The 14962-nt window shown below is 33.5% G+C and overlaps 2 protein-coding genes and 1 long non-coding RNA gene across 3 annotated transcripts; all 3 read left to right on the forward strand.

Annotated features, from left to right (window-relative positions):
- The first annotated feature begins 1489 nt into the window (after positions 1 to 1489).
- LOC131303078 (alcohol dehydrogenase-like) lies at positions 1490 to 3297 on the forward strand. The gene is made up of 5 exons (XM_058329865.1): positions 1490 to 1601; positions 2465 to 2632; positions 2842 to 2973; positions 3063 to 3145; positions 3239 to 3297. The coding sequence occupies exons 1-5, from the start codon at positions 1490 to 1492 to the stop codon at positions 3281 to 3283; spliced, it is 540 nt and encodes a 179-aa protein (XP_058185848.1). The 3' UTR covers positions 3284 to 3297.
- Positions 3298 to 9103: 5806 nt separating this feature from the next.
- Positions 9104 to 9847, forward strand: LOC131303079 (uncharacterized). The gene is made up of 3 exons (XM_058329866.1): positions 9104 to 9352; positions 9470 to 9567; positions 9668 to 9847. Exons 1-3 carry the CDS (start codon positions 9313 to 9315, stop codon positions 9845 to 9847), a joined length of 318 nt encoding a protein of 105 aa, XP_058185849.1. The 5' UTR covers positions 9104 to 9312.
- Positions 9848 to 11936: 2089 nt separating this feature from the next.
- LOC131303785 (uncharacterized) lies at positions 11937 to 12627 on the forward strand. The gene is made up of 3 exons (XR_009192194.1): positions 11937 to 12302; positions 12393 to 12490; positions 12576 to 12627. It is a non-coding gene; the product is annotated as an uncharacterized LOC131303785 (long non-coding RNA).
- The last annotated feature ends 2335 nt before the right edge of the window (positions 12628 to 14962 follow it).

Raw genomic sequence — 14962 nt, forward strand, 5'->3', positions numbered from 1 at the left:
AATTTCCCTTTCGAATTAAAGTTGTTTTTTCTTTTGTATGCGTCATAATTTTTTCTTTTATGTTGGACGATATAAACATTTTCGGATCACATCAACTACTAATTCAACGGCTTATCAAAAAAATAAACTAATTCAATGTGTGTACATTACAGCTGCCGTTTTCAATGGAAGCTGGGAAGCCACTGGTGATTGAAGAAATAGAGGTGGCGCCTCCACAGGTGATGGAAGTCCGTGTGAAGATCCCTTTCACCTCCCTCTGCGTGCCTCACTGATGTTTACTTCTAATTGATAAGCAGTTAGCTAAGTCCAATTCATTTTTTCTTTTGTGTTTCAGTAATAGATTTAAAGTTTTTTTTTTCAGGGACAAACACCATTGTTTCTTCGCATATTTGGGCATGAAGCTGGCGGGTACATATTTTCTTCATTTTGTTTCCATTTTCCCTTTCTGAAGTTTTTGGAAATAAACAAAATAAAAGAAACAAAAAAACACATTTTTTCACTTTTACACATAAACCATTTTTGAAAATTTAATAGTGTCATTTTGTTATATCATGAATGGTGAGTTGTTTTCAAAAAACATCCTTGAATTAATATCCAAAATGAAAACAAAATTGTTTGTTTTCTGGAGAATGAAAATAAATACTCCCTCTGTCCTATTTTCATTGTCCATTATTTATTTTCTTTTTTTGTGTCTATTACCTATATCTTTCAATCGATAATGTTTTTCATGATGTCGACAACTTTGTATTTTAGAACAAATTGAAATCTATTAAATAAGATCCATATTGCATGTTTTTAGAGATTCACATTGGAAAATATAAGCAATTGAAAACTGACACGAACATAAAAAAAGACAACCATAATGGAACGGATGGAGTACACAGAAGTTGAAAACGTTACCAAATAGGCCATAAAGGCAAATCTTGTTCCACTTACATTGACCTTTTGTATAACTGAGGATAATAGATCTATAACCCATATCTCCATGAAGCATGTGTTCTGTCTTTCTTAGTGTTCCAATTCCTTTTGTGTACCCAGGATTTAGGTCTGTCAAAGGGTCGGATCCGATCTGGATCCGACAAATTTGAATCTGATCCGAATTAGATAAGACTCGAATCCAATCTGGATCTGATAAGATTCAAATCCGATAGTGGTAATCTGGATTCGAATCCGAAAAATTCGGATATGATCCGAAAATCCGATTCCAATCTGAAAACTTTTTTTACTTCAAAAATTTTAGCTAAAAAAATTATTTTCCAAAAAAAAAATAAAAATAAAAATACAACTTCCTAAACATTTTTTTTTCAAAATAAAAAATTTACTGTTTTAAAAATAAAGTTCGGATTCAGATTGATAACGGATTTAATCTGATCCGAATCCGATCCCAAATTTGAATTACCGAATTCGGATTATCGGATCAACGTCATCGGATCCGGATCGATCCGGATCGAATTTTTTGGATCGGATCCGATCTATTGACCGACCTACCATGATTGTTGAGAGCGTTGGGGAAGGTGTGACAGATCTTAAATCAGGGGATCACGTCCTTCCTGTTTTTACCGGGGAATGCAAAGAGCGTAGGCATTGCAAGTCAGAGGAGAGTAACATGTGTGATCTCTTGAGGATAAACACTGACTGAGGAGTGATGCTTAGTGATGGCAAGCCGAGGTTCTCGATTAAGGGAAAATTGTTAGATTTCTTAGAGGGTTCCAATCTAAAATCAATTGGCAATAGGTGGAGTAGCCTCTAGATTTTATTAACCAAGCTTGGGTGGCTTAAATGAGTAATGTGGGACAAGTTTTAATACTCCCCCTCACGTGCACGTGGAGGTACGAATTGAGGAAACTAGGAGATTTTTACTCGGGTGTTAGATTTCTTGGAGGGTTCCAACTTAAAACCAATTGGTAATAGGTGGAGTAGCTCCAGATTTTATTAACCAAGTTTGGGTGGCTTAAATGAGCAATGTAGGACAAGTTTTAACACTCCCCCTCACGTGTAGCCCGGATGCACGTGGAGGTACGAATTGAGGAAACTAAGAGATTTTTACTCGGGCGACCCCTCACATGCAGCTCGGGTGCATGTAGATGTATTAATTGATAAGGTGAGATGATTGACTCAGGCGATTGAGACTTGACCACACGATGTGAGACCACCCAAAACCTAGCTATGATACAATGTTAGATTTCTTGGAGGGTTCCAACTTAAAACCAATTGGCAATAGGTGGAGTAGCCTCTAGATTTTATTAACCAAGCTTGGGTGGCTTAAATGAGCAATGTGGGACAAGTTTTAACACTCCCCCTCACGTGCACGTGGAGGTACGAATTGAGGAAACTAGGAGATTTTTACTCGGGTGTTAGATTTCTTGGAGGAAATAGGTGGAGTAGCTCCAGATTTTATTAACCAAGTTTGGGTGGCTTAAATGAGCAATGTGAGACAAGTTTTAACACTCCCCCTCACGTGCAGCCCGGATGCACGTGGAGGTACGAATTGAGGAAACTAGGAGATTTTTACTCGGGCGACCCCTCACATGCCCCTCACGTGCAGCCCGGATGCACATGGAGGTACCAATTGAGGAAACTAGGAGATTTTTACTCGGGCGACCCCTCACATGCAGCCCGGATGCACGTGGAGGTATTAATTGATAAGGTGAGATGATTGACTCGGGCGATTGAGACTTGACCACACGATGTAAGGCCACCCAAGACCTAGCTCTGATACCATGTTAGATTTCTTAGAGGGTTCCAACTTAATACCAATTGGCAATAGGTGGAGTAGCCTCTAGATTTTATTAACCAAGCTTGGGTGGCTTAAATGAGAAATGTGAGACAAGTTTTAACAAAAATCAATTTACCATTTCGTTGGAACTTCTACATTTAGCGAGTACACTGTGGTTCATATTGGCTGTCTTGCCACGATCAACCCTGCTGCTCTACTCGACAAAGTTTGCGTTCTTAGCTGTGGAATTTCAACAGGTTTGCATACAATGTTTTTCATTTATCTTAGACGATTTAGATACCTGTTTCCTAATGCCATGATATTTCTTTTTATATTTCCTTTGAAGGTCTTGGTGCCACATTGAATGTTGCAAAACCAACAAAAGGGTCCACGGTGGCAATTTTTGGATTAGGAGCTGTCAGTCTTGCGGTAAGTTTTACATCTCTTAAGAATTGAGGCTTTACTTTGTTTGGCAATTGGAATGTTATAATCATCTGATTTCCAATGACTAGGCCGCCGAAGGGGCAAGGGTTGCAGGTGCTTCGAGGATTATTGGGGTTGATTTGAACGCAAAGAGATTTGATCAAGTTTATTCAAATATTGCATTTTTCAACTCAAACTTGTCAATATCCTCACCTAAGATTAGAGATTTGGCAAAGGTTATTCAAGTCTCTTTGACGTTGAATTTGTCGTTCATGCATGTTAACAACCAAGAAATTTGGTGTGACGGAATTTATGAACCCAAAAGAGCATGATAAGCTTGTTCAAGAGGTATTGTCCTTCAAGCCATCATATAACTGTTGAGGTGCAGAAAGAACAGGTCAAACAAATTGGTCCTAGTTTCTTACTTTCTTGTTTGCAGGTGATTGCCGAGATGATTGATGGAGGAGTTGACCGAAGTGTTGAGTGTACGGGAAGTGTCAATGCCATGATCTCTGCATTTGAATGTGTTCATGATGCAACTTCTTGTGAACTCTTATAGCTGTATTTGTAAAAATTTCTCACTATTGGCTCTAGAAAACTAGAATGAACAATTCCTTTGTTTCAGGGATGGGGTGTCGCTGTACTTGTTGGTGTGCCAAACAAAGAAGACGCTTTCAAAACCCATCCGATGAATTTCTTGAATGAGAAAACCCTCAAAGGAACCTTCTTTGGCAACTATAAACCGCGCTCTGACCTCCCTTCTGTGGTGGAAAAATACATGAACAAGGTACACTTATCTGCACATATGACTAACCTTTTAGAAATCCATAATATCTTGCAGATTTGTTCGAACTCTAGTTTTCTTTTAATTAGTTATCATATCATTGGATGAAACTTGGAAAAAAAATTACTATGTGGAAAGTTATTCTTTATGTGTTTCTTTGATCTGGGTGGGAGCTTGAACTAGAGAAATTCATCACCCATGAAGTCCCGTTCACAGAGATCAACAAGGCTTTTGATTATATGCCAAAAGGAGATGGTCTCCGATACATAATCTGTATGGATTCTAAAAGGAGATGATCTGCAACGCATAATCCATCGTATGGATGCTTAGAGACAGACTCCATTGAAGATTGCCAAGTACCTGAATGTGGAAAGAAGTTGACAAGGAGAAATAAAATAAAGTAGAAGGTCAAACTATGAATATGGTTTTGTTGTATCATGTACGTATGTAGGCAAACAACAATGGTGATGTGTGGAAATTATGTTTTCGCTTGTAAAAAAATGGTACTCAATGTCATCTTTCAGAATTATGCCATACTTAAAGAACTAAATTATCAACACTGGCAGCTCTCAGAGAAAGTGTTCACTGTATTGTAATGTTTTCTTTTTGGTAGCTCTAGGTCATTTTGGTTTGCTTTATAGCTTGTTGTTTTGTTCTAGATTATGCGCCTTCGCACCTGTATTTGGTTTTGGTTAAATGCAAATTTATTTACCAAAAAAAACATTGGGCAAAGGTATAATTATGTAAATCTCATCTAAATAACTTGGTACAACACAATTAATTAGATTCAATATTGGGAGACTTAAAAATTCGTCCTTATTGTCCTCTTCACTTATGAATTCATCCTGTCCTTTTCAGCAACTTATGATTTCATCCTTCTCATACTTTTAATACCGATATTGCCCTTTGAGTATTGTTAATTGTATATATTTATATATTTTAAATCATATATGTAATACAAGCTTTTCGATTTCATGGTAAATTATTTGTAACATTTACCATGAAATATGTCTGTATGTTTATATCATTTCATGGTTAATTATTTGAACCATTTACCATGAAACTATTTCATGGTTAATTATTTTGACCGTTTACCATGAAACTAGTCCGGCGAAATCTGTTAGACAGCTGTGCGGACCAATTCATATTAGGATAGTTTGAGATGTACAAATAATTATGTTTACATCCCAAAATTCTTGTCTATATAGGCTAAAATTTTTAGGATGAAATCATAAGTAATTTATATCCCAAAATTCTTGTCTATATAGACTGAGAATTTTAGAATGAAATCCTAAGTAATTTTCATCCCAAAATTCTTGTCTATATAGGCCGAGAATTTTAGGATGAAATCATAAGTGTTTTAGAATGAAATCATAAGTAATTTACATCCCAAAATTCTTGTCTATATAGGCCGAGAATTTTAGGATGAAAGATGAAATCATAAGTAATTTGCATCCCAAAATTCTTGTCTATATAGGCCGAGAATTTTAGGATGAAATCATAAGTATATTTTTATGATGAAATTATAAATAATTTACATTCCAAAATTCTTGTCTATATAGGTCGAGATATTTAGGATGAAATCATAAGTGTTTTAGGATGAAATCATAAGTAATTTACATTCCAAAATTCTTGTCTATATAGGCCGAGAATTTTAGGATGAAATCATAAGTAATTTGCATCCCAAAATTCTTGTCTATATAGGCCGAGAATTTTAGGATCAAATCATAAGTAATTTACATCCCAAAATTCTTGTCTATATAGGCCAAGAATTTTAGGATGAAATCATAAGTATATTTTTATGATGAAATTATAAATAATTTACATTCCAAAATTCTTGTCTATATAGGCCAAAATATTTAGGATGAAATCATAATTATTTTACATCCCAAAATTCTTGTCTATATAAGCCAAAAATTTTAGGATGTAATCATAAGTATTTTACATCCAAAAATTCTTGTCTATATAGGCTAAGAATTTTAGGATGAAATCATAAGTATTTTAGGATGAAATCATAAGTAATTTAAATCCAAAATTTTTTGTCTATATAAGCCAAGAATTTTAGGATGAAATCATATGTAATTTACATCCCAAAATTCTTGTCCATATAGGCCAAGAATTTTAGGATGAAATCATAAGTAATTTACACCCCAAAATTCTTGTCTATATAGGCCGAGAATTTTATGATGTAATCATAAGTAATTAATCATGTAATGTCATGGTAATTTAACCATGTAACGGTTTGAGGATGTCATGTTATATTTTTTTTATGGTAATTTAGCCATGTTCCGTTGGCCAACTCGAAGAATGAAGAAAAATGCAAAGATGTGGTCAACTTATCATGTTATATTCCTAAAAATATCGATTCCTCAAATATGTTCCATGATAAAAATAAGTAATCAATTATATTGAAATTTATCAAATCCCATTGAATTAGGAAAATAATCCAAACTATTCCCACTAAATTGGGAAAATAATATAACATAGTATATGTATATCATAGTGAAAAGGGTAAAAAATGTAATTCACACACTAACAGGATGAAATCATAAATATGAAAAAAGGGTAGGATGAATTCTTACATGACATGGATAAAGAAGATGTATATTTAAATATTCCTTCAATATTCAATGGAGTATAATTACAGTCAAGAATTGGCTTACACTTCCATGTGTGAGCGCCTAGCACACCTCTTTATACCATGTTTGGGAAAGCTTGGGTTTCAAAAAAAAAATTTTTTTTTGTATCAGGAAGCGGTATATTGCATTCATCAAAGCCTTCGGGCACTTAGAGAATTTCCTTGATAGGAAAAGTATACATGATCCATGCAACAAACTATAAAACAATAGAATCAACGGGAAATCTCATGTCCAAACATCCGGACATGGAACTAAAACCCTCTTTACAACCGAAAAGCAAGTCGATACTAGCGGATTTGTAGATGAGAGACACAAAGATCCCCAGGGTCGGCATAGTACCTTGGGAGAGTGTTAAGGGCAGAGTCCTTGTAAACCACCCAAACAAACATGCAAGTTAATCCTCGAGCATAACTTCGGTCAGGCTAGGGACAAAATTTCTTTCTGCATCGATCAACCTCAACCATGTGGGAGAGCCTGCACCCAATCTGCTTTGATTTCAATCTTGATGTTCTTTTCGAATACATAACAGTTTCAGACAATTTGACTGAATTACGCTGAAGGTGACAAATGTACAGGTTTGAGTAGGTTAAACTGGGTCACGGGTCAGACCTTTGGGCGTAGCCCAGTTGGTCGTGTACCTCCCTTTGGGAGTGAGAGGTCGCGGGTTCGATTCCTATGGATAAGAGATCAACTCCTTGTGGTAATACTAACTTTTAACACCCCCACCAACCCCGCTCAATGTTGACAAAAAAAAAATTAAAAAAATGGGTCACAGGTCAGATTTTTCCCTTTCCCGGAATGTAGAATCCTACATTAGCAAATGGAAGTTGTAACGAAAAGATTCTAGTACACACCTTTATTACAAATTTGTGTGACTCTTTTACGAATATTTGTGGCTCTTTTTATGAACTTTTGTGGCTTGTTTTCTTTTTTGGGTGTACGGTACACACCTTACAAAATTTGTAACTTTACGAATTTTTGTGGCTGTTTATTCATGAATTTTGGTGCTTACTTTTAAGAATTTTTGTGGTGTTGTTTCTAAATTTTTGTGGTAAAGACGGCGCAAGTTAAAAAAGATGGCTCAAATTTACGAATTTTTGTGGCATTGTTTACGAATTTTTGTGGTCTGTTAATGAATTTTTGTGTTCCAATATACACATTTTTTGGGCCAGGTGTTCAATTATGAACTTAATTTTGTGGTGATTTACGAATCTTTATGGCTCAAAATACAAAGTGAATACTGTACACTTAAAAATAGGTACTAACGAATAACAATGATCACCAAAGTTTTTGAAATCTGGTTGTATTCATAACGAATAAAAAGTTACTCCTGAAAACAAAAATTATTTTTCTCTGTCTTCATTGCAAGAGTATCAAAGATTGGAGTAAATGAGCCATGATTCTCCAATTCGTGCGGCCCCATATTTGGCTGATTTTTCCAATCAAGCCCTTTGGTGAGATAGCTTGTAGTGTAATGCACAGGGGTAATTTCATCTTTACACGTATTTAGTGGTGGGCCAGTCTTACTATTTGGCCATTTTACAAAATTACTAATATAGCTTTCCAGACTTTTCCACTATTCCATTTGTATCCCCAAAAAATCAATGCTATTTTGTCTTTATATGCCTGGTATTTTTGGATTTGTTGAGGGCCAATTTTGTCTTTCTGCCTTTTCCCCATATGTAGGTCCAAAGACACGCGATTTCTACAATCTCTATCTCCCTCTTGGAGATCCAGGTACAAAGCTCACGCGTTTTATGTACTTTTCCCCGTTCTTCTTCTCACTTTGTTTTCTTATGTCGCTTTCTCTCTGTGTCTCTCTTTCTCTGTTTGTTTTGGTTGATTCGTTTGGTCGATGGATTCTTAGGCAAATCTATCTCCTATTCTCCGGAGTTGGGAATAGGGTTTTCGATTTTTTTTCCCTTGGCTATAATCTTTAAGTTTTATTTACAGTTGACCTAGGGTTTTCTGATTTCTGTGGATTGGAGTACAAAAATGGCTTTAATGGCGCCTTTTGTACACCCTCACTTTGAGCTAGAGTTAAATGTCGTATTCCTGCAAGAATAACGTGGCGATTAGAAATTGTAGCCAGATCTAGGATAAGTGATGCAGTAGTGTTGGTTTATGAGGCAGATAAGAATTTCGTGACGAGATATGCTGATGTTATTGTAATGGGGGATGTTTTGATTTGGGATTCTAGGGAAGGAATAAACGCTTGGCTTCATAGAATAATCGGCATGTCGTTCTTAGCTCTATTTGAAGATATCGACGGTTTGATCTATTTTATTATATTCTGAATTTGTTTGTTTATTTCTGTTATTATATATTAGATGGTGGAATTTGTTGATTTGTCAAACTTATTGGTTATTGTGATTCTCCAGATTCAATGGTCAGTGTTATTTTTATAATCTTGTATATTCCTAGGTAAATATTATTATAGTATGGTTGATATTGATTTATGTTTGCTTAGCCTAATAACTACTATTGATATATATTTCTAGGATATTCCATTATGCTATCGAGAGGTGTTCGACAATAGCAACAAAGATACATGGGTTTTATTAAAGAATAGAATGAAAGTCTAGCCAGTATGTGCAACAAACAATCTCTTGTACAATGGGTGGGAAACGTTTTGGGAAGAACATGATCTTCGAATAGGGTGCAGGGTTATATTTGGAGCAGAAAATAAATGGATTTTCTATATTATTGTTCTAGATGAAAATTTGGAGAGAGTTTACTATGATTGGCCAATGATTGACGAACAAATGGCCACACTAATTGTTCCATTTGGTAAGTTTTGGCATAGTTTTACTTTCGTACATTGAATAACAGTTGCTTGGAGAACTCTAAAAATAAAGTTTTTTAATCTTCATTTTTTTGTTGTTTGTTTGGATACCATTTCAACAGACCATTTGATAACATCATGTATCCCGTCTACTTTCATCAATGAGCGGTATATGTTTCAGTTTGCATTTGTGAATGAGTTGAGAACCAATGTTAATCAGGTGTGTGTAATTGAAGAAATTATATCGTCATATTTGTTTATTTTCTAGCTCTAAAAAATTATACAAGGTATTTAAAAACTTGTTTGTTGTTTTAATGTAGGTGTTTACCCGTCGTTTTGAGGGATTGATGTTAAATAGAGGTGTTAATGACATATATTTCTACATGCGCGAAAGACAATGGATTGTTCCTGTTATTGACCATCAATTTCATGTGGCTTTTCTTGATCAGTTCGTGAAATCATTACAATTGGCGTCATTGGATTTAGTCTTAGTGTTTTAGATCTAGAGTTTATAAGGGTGGTTGTTTTTGGGGGAGATGGAGCAGAGAGGATATACTCATGATTCCTTAAATTAAATTCTGTAACAAAACCTGGTTGTTAAATATCAAGAAAGTTGAATTAGGGATTTCGACGATCCACTTGAATCGTTCTTCTTTTGGTTGTCAAATACTGTGTGGCAAAGTTTATCTCCAAATACTAGAACTTCAAAACATTTGTATATAATGTATTAAAATACTTTTTATTAATCCAATATTCTATTAAGTAATTCTATTCTTTTGATACATGTATTATGTAAATGTAATGTTCAGTTTTGCAATATGCTAATAAAGTATACATTGCCAATATAATAAATGAGGAATGAGCATTGGTTTTGGTATTACTCTAACCACCCACATAATTTATTTGGTTACAAGGTGATGTGTATGCTTTCTTCTGTTATCTTTTCAATTAAGTATTCTAATAGTTATTTCTCCATCATGTTATAATTATATCATATTATATTGATAAACATATAAAAAACAAAGTGTTTGATAACTGATGATAGATAACCTCTCCTGCATAACCAAAATATATTGAAATATTTATATATATCCAGGCTTATTTGCATGAATTAAAATTTCATTGTGTTTATGTAGTTGTTTTAGCACCGGCTTGTTGTAACATTATACAAGAAGACATTTTAAATTGTCCTGTGATATGCTACTATTAGAAAACTGTAAGTATCCTCAGTCCAATTGTTATAAATTCTTTATTCTAATTACGTGCTAAGTTATGCCAAAAATAGGACATAGTAGAGGTTTTAGAGTTATATTATATATTATGACGAGAACAAAGAGTTCATGAGGAATATTTTGAGTTTAAAACTAAACTTATAACATTATATATGGATGAAAAAAAGGAAGATATTTAGGATGGTAGCTGTTTCATATAGGTTTATATATGCTCATGGAGATGGCAAAGTAAATCTTGGCTTCTACTAAATTTAAACAGAACTTTCTGTTTTACCAAAAAAAAGTTCAGATATTTAGCATGGCAAGTTTTTTGGCACATTCTTCCACGTCACAAGAAATCCTGAAAGTAAAGGCATTGCATACTAGATTTTTCTTTCTTTTTTTTTAACTTATAGATAATTATGAATACACAATAGATTCAGTACAGACTCCTATATTTGTATGATCAAGTCAAATAGTTCATTGTGTATTCCATCACATATTGACAAGAAAATTAAAGTAGATTCTTAGCATTGTAAGATGAGATTCACTGTTGGTCTACTTTTGGAATTATACTAGCCTTTGGCTTCAATGCAATATCGAATACACAAATTATTGGCACCATTTTACTATTTAGTTGCAGGACACTTCATCCTTATCTTCTGGATTTAGTCTATAAAACCCACATCTGTTTGCTCTGGTATGTAGGACTGTCTCTTACCTCATAATCTTCTGCTGAGATCTTCTATTTCCATTCTTAGTTCATAAAAAGGGTGCTATACTTTAGGACCAATTTATTGTCTATATATAAATTTCACATTCCAGTTTCATTTTGAATAAAAAATACTATAGGTTTTACTTATCTGAACTAATTTAATTTTGATTTTATGCTTGTTCCTACATTTAATCTTATTTTTATTGTGATGCTAGAGGAATGGCTGTTAATGTCCCATTTGTACACTGTGTATATAATCCAATTGATCCAGATTCACCAAGAAGTGGAGGTGCCTATCAGATGAATACAGGGGATGGTTGTTCAGAGGTTATTGCATTGGCAATAAAATACAGGAGGTGATCGCCTGTACTATAGTGTTGTTCCATCTTTTATCCACAATTATGGTGGCATACTTCCGCTTGGCAACATCATCAGATGAAATCTTAAGAAATGTTTTGTTGCTTGCATGGAATCTATAATCTACCATTCATTCCTTCATCATAACCTTGAAGGTACGTCTATCATTCATATTCAATCATGTCTCAAAGTACAACTTATCCTATTGATTTTGAACTATCAAAAATTGTTATTTCTCCAGGAGTTCAGAATTGTTGGTTTATGAAAGACGTTTCCGCGTATAGTCTAACAACTCTTACAGTATAGACACATAATATAATAAAACAAAATATTATGCACTTATTTCTATAATCTTGATTATTCTAATAATTTTGGTAAATATAGACTATTTCAATAGGTTTTCGCGATACTTTCAATGGAGATAATCAAACTATTTGGATCTTGCTTAAACATGGAAACAAGGCATGGCCTATCCAAGTTATCAACAATGTTTTCTTTGCTGGATGGGCAAGTTTCCTAGGGCTCATGCATTGTGACCAAACTTTAGGCTTGTGTTTGGTTGCTATAGAAAATGAATCTTTAATGTTTTCATTCTGGATGAAAATAATGTTGAAGTTCAATTCCCATGGTCACACCCAAATCCAACATGGGTAAATCTATTCCCTGTACCTGGTATGTAAACTTTCTGTTAACTTTATTCCATTCCTCTATTTCATTGTCTACTCTTCATTTATAATATTCAGCACATTATTTTACTTTCAGCTGGTCTTGTGACTTCATGTATTCCTTCTGTATTTGCAAATCAACAATCTAGCAAAAAATTTGGCCATCAATATGTTACTGGAAATCATGTTGGGCTGGTAATTTTTATTATCAAGAATCAGAACTTCTTTTTACCAGGTTATGTCAGTAATACAAATACCTAACCAATTTAATCATTTCTAGGTCTTTCAAGGGCAGCTAAATAAAGTCTTCCAGGAAAATCCTACCCAACAACTGAACATTAGAGTTGGGAACTTTGCTTGGGTAGTTTCAATTGACAATGGTCATCTACACTATCCTACTTTTGAGCAATTTATAGAGAACTTGGACCTGAATACTCTGGATTATCTTTTTGTAACAGCCTCAGGGGAAATGGAACTGACCATCGTCTTTGACTACTACTATGTCGAGAAAATTTACGAATGGTTCTAATAAAAGAACAAATAGTTTGTATAATGAGATTGTACTCTGCAATATCCATTTTCTAACTGCAGAGACAACCAATATACAAATAATTTCTATGGTACTTTTGTTTGTTAGCAATGTGCATGCTGCGTTTGGATTGTAAAAGTTTAGTTATATATAAAGTTGTCCTCCTAAAAAGGTACGTTTAGCATAAGATGGTAGCAATGCATGGAGCATGCTTCCATTTTAAAGGGAAGACACGTAGTCATCCTTTTTTACATATTTTGTTTAACTGTGTTAATCAAAGTTTCAGTCACTGTTTTAATCAAAGCCTCACTCCCATGTCTCGTAACAGCTATATTGTTAATTAGATTGTAGTGACTTGATTCCAGCTTTGTAATTGGTCCATACTCTCTCAAGATATTAAAAGACTACTTTTAAAATTCACTGCTCCAATTTATATACTGCAAAAAATTTCAAAGACAATGCTAAATCCAATTGTTACATCAAGATCTCAGGAATGGCAAGATATTACAAAAACACCAAAATTTCATTACAAGATTAAAAACAAAGATTACCAAAAAAACCCATTAAATCCATCAATAGCTTTGAAAACAAAAATTCAACATGCATTTTTTGCTCTTTTGATTCATTGGGCAAATTTATTTAATTAGAGAAATTAAAACCATGGTTTTTAACATCATAGCTTGGTACAAACAGATGATCCAATGGACTTGATTCAAAAATTTCAACAAATGTAAGCCCAAATCCAAGCCATCAGTTCTTGTAAAAAGGTTTCTTTTTCATATTTTCTATTGACCCATGTTAACATAACCAAAATTGACGGTTCTTAACATAAACAAAATCCATCATAGCCCATTTTCAAGCCCATTGTGCACATAAATTGAGCTTAACTACTCAAATTAGTGTATCATGTTGAGTTGTTTCTAACATTGAAACATAGATTCAATATCATTCACAAGGTTACCCTTATGCTACTCTACCTATTACATTAATAGTGACGGTTTTTCCCGCCAGTTGGTTAGAAATTTTTTGATCCAATCAAAAACAAATAATCCATGCCGAAGTTAACAAATTCATTAGCTATATAAAACTAATTACTCAATCTATAAAACTTGGAAACACTAACATCAAAATGGAAAAAGCAATGGAAATTAACCATTAATTGATCTTCTAAGATTCAAACTATCAATGCATTTATATCAACCGAGTTTTCTAAAAACATATATAATTTCAGCTCACTCAAAATCAAATTTCATATGAATTGTTTTAGTTAAATTAATTTATGACAAAATTAAAGCTATCCATAAAAATCCAATTTATGAACTACAAAATAAAAACTAGGCCAACATCCAATGTTTTGTATAAAAATACTCATCCTTAACAAATTGCCAATAAACACAAAAAAAATTCCAAAAAACATACTTTACCTGTTTTTAAAATATTTCCTAGTTATAGAATCAATTTAAGAACAAAAACATATACAAAAAGCATATATACAGAAACCCAAAATAAAACTTTAACAAAATGAAGAATCATCCTGCAATAATACCAATTTATAAAACTGTATTTCACCATAAAATATACTAACAAACTTTAAAACTTACAAAAAAAAAAAAAACTCATTAAACCACTTTAAAAAAACAAAACTAACTAATACAAATTAACTATTTGCTTTTTTGACAGAATCTCATCACTATGGTATTGCATTAACTTCAATTTTGTCCACGTCAAAGAGAGTTTTATTCTTTACATTGCCACCAATTATTTTGCTGCACCTCTTTTCATACTTAAAACTAAGACAGACTTCTTTGTCACTCATTCTTTGATCTCGTCTCCAACCAAGGTCTAGAGTTCTGACGTTTGAGAACCATAGCTCAATCTCTTCCCACAGCTCTTTTCAAGTCCAAAAACCTACAACAAACGGTAGTAAGTCATGTGTTTTGTATGGTATATATTCCTAGACTCATTGCTCAAATCCAAATTCTTAACTTAGTTTTGCAGATTTCTAAAAGACAAAAAATATAGATAGAATAATTAGAAAAATGACACTTAGCTTGAAATTTATCAATTAATAATGAAACACATAACTGCATAACACATAATATCTGTATGCACTTCTGTAATAGTTAAATTAATTCCCA

This window comes from Rhododendron vialii, chromosome 10a, assembly GCF_030253575.1.
Source record: "Rhododendron vialii isolate Sample 1 chromosome 10a, ASM3025357v1".
In the NCBI taxonomy this organism is placed as follows: Eukaryota; Viridiplantae; Streptophyta; class Magnoliopsida; order Ericales; family Ericaceae; genus Rhododendron; species Rhododendron vialii.

Bases quoted from the DNA above. Each gene is read 5' to 3' on its own strand.
- LOC131303079 (XM_058329866.1), top strand. From the start codon at position 9,313: ATGATTGACGAACAAATGGCCACACTAATTGTTCCATTTG. The intron at 9,353-9,469 runs GTAAGTTTTGGC...CCATTTCAACAG, and splicing joins CACACTAATTGTTCCATTTG to ACCATTTGATAACATCATGT. The intron at 9,568-9,667 runs GTGTGTGTAATT...GTTTTAATGTAG, and splicing joins TGAGAACCAATGTTAATCAG to GTGTTTACCCGTCGTTTTGA.
- LOC131303078 (XM_058329865.1), top strand. From the start codon at position 1,490: ATGATTGTTGAGAGCGTTGGGGAAGGTGTGACAGATCTTAAATCAGGG. The intron at 2,974-3,062 runs GTTTGCATACAA...TTTCCTTTGAAG, and splicing joins TAGCTGTGGAATTTCAACAG to GTCTTGGTGCCACATTGAAT. The intron at 3,146-3,238 runs GTAAGTTTTACA...AGGCCGCCGAAG, and splicing joins TAGGAGCTGTCAGTCTTGCG to GGGCAAGGGTTGCAGGTGCT.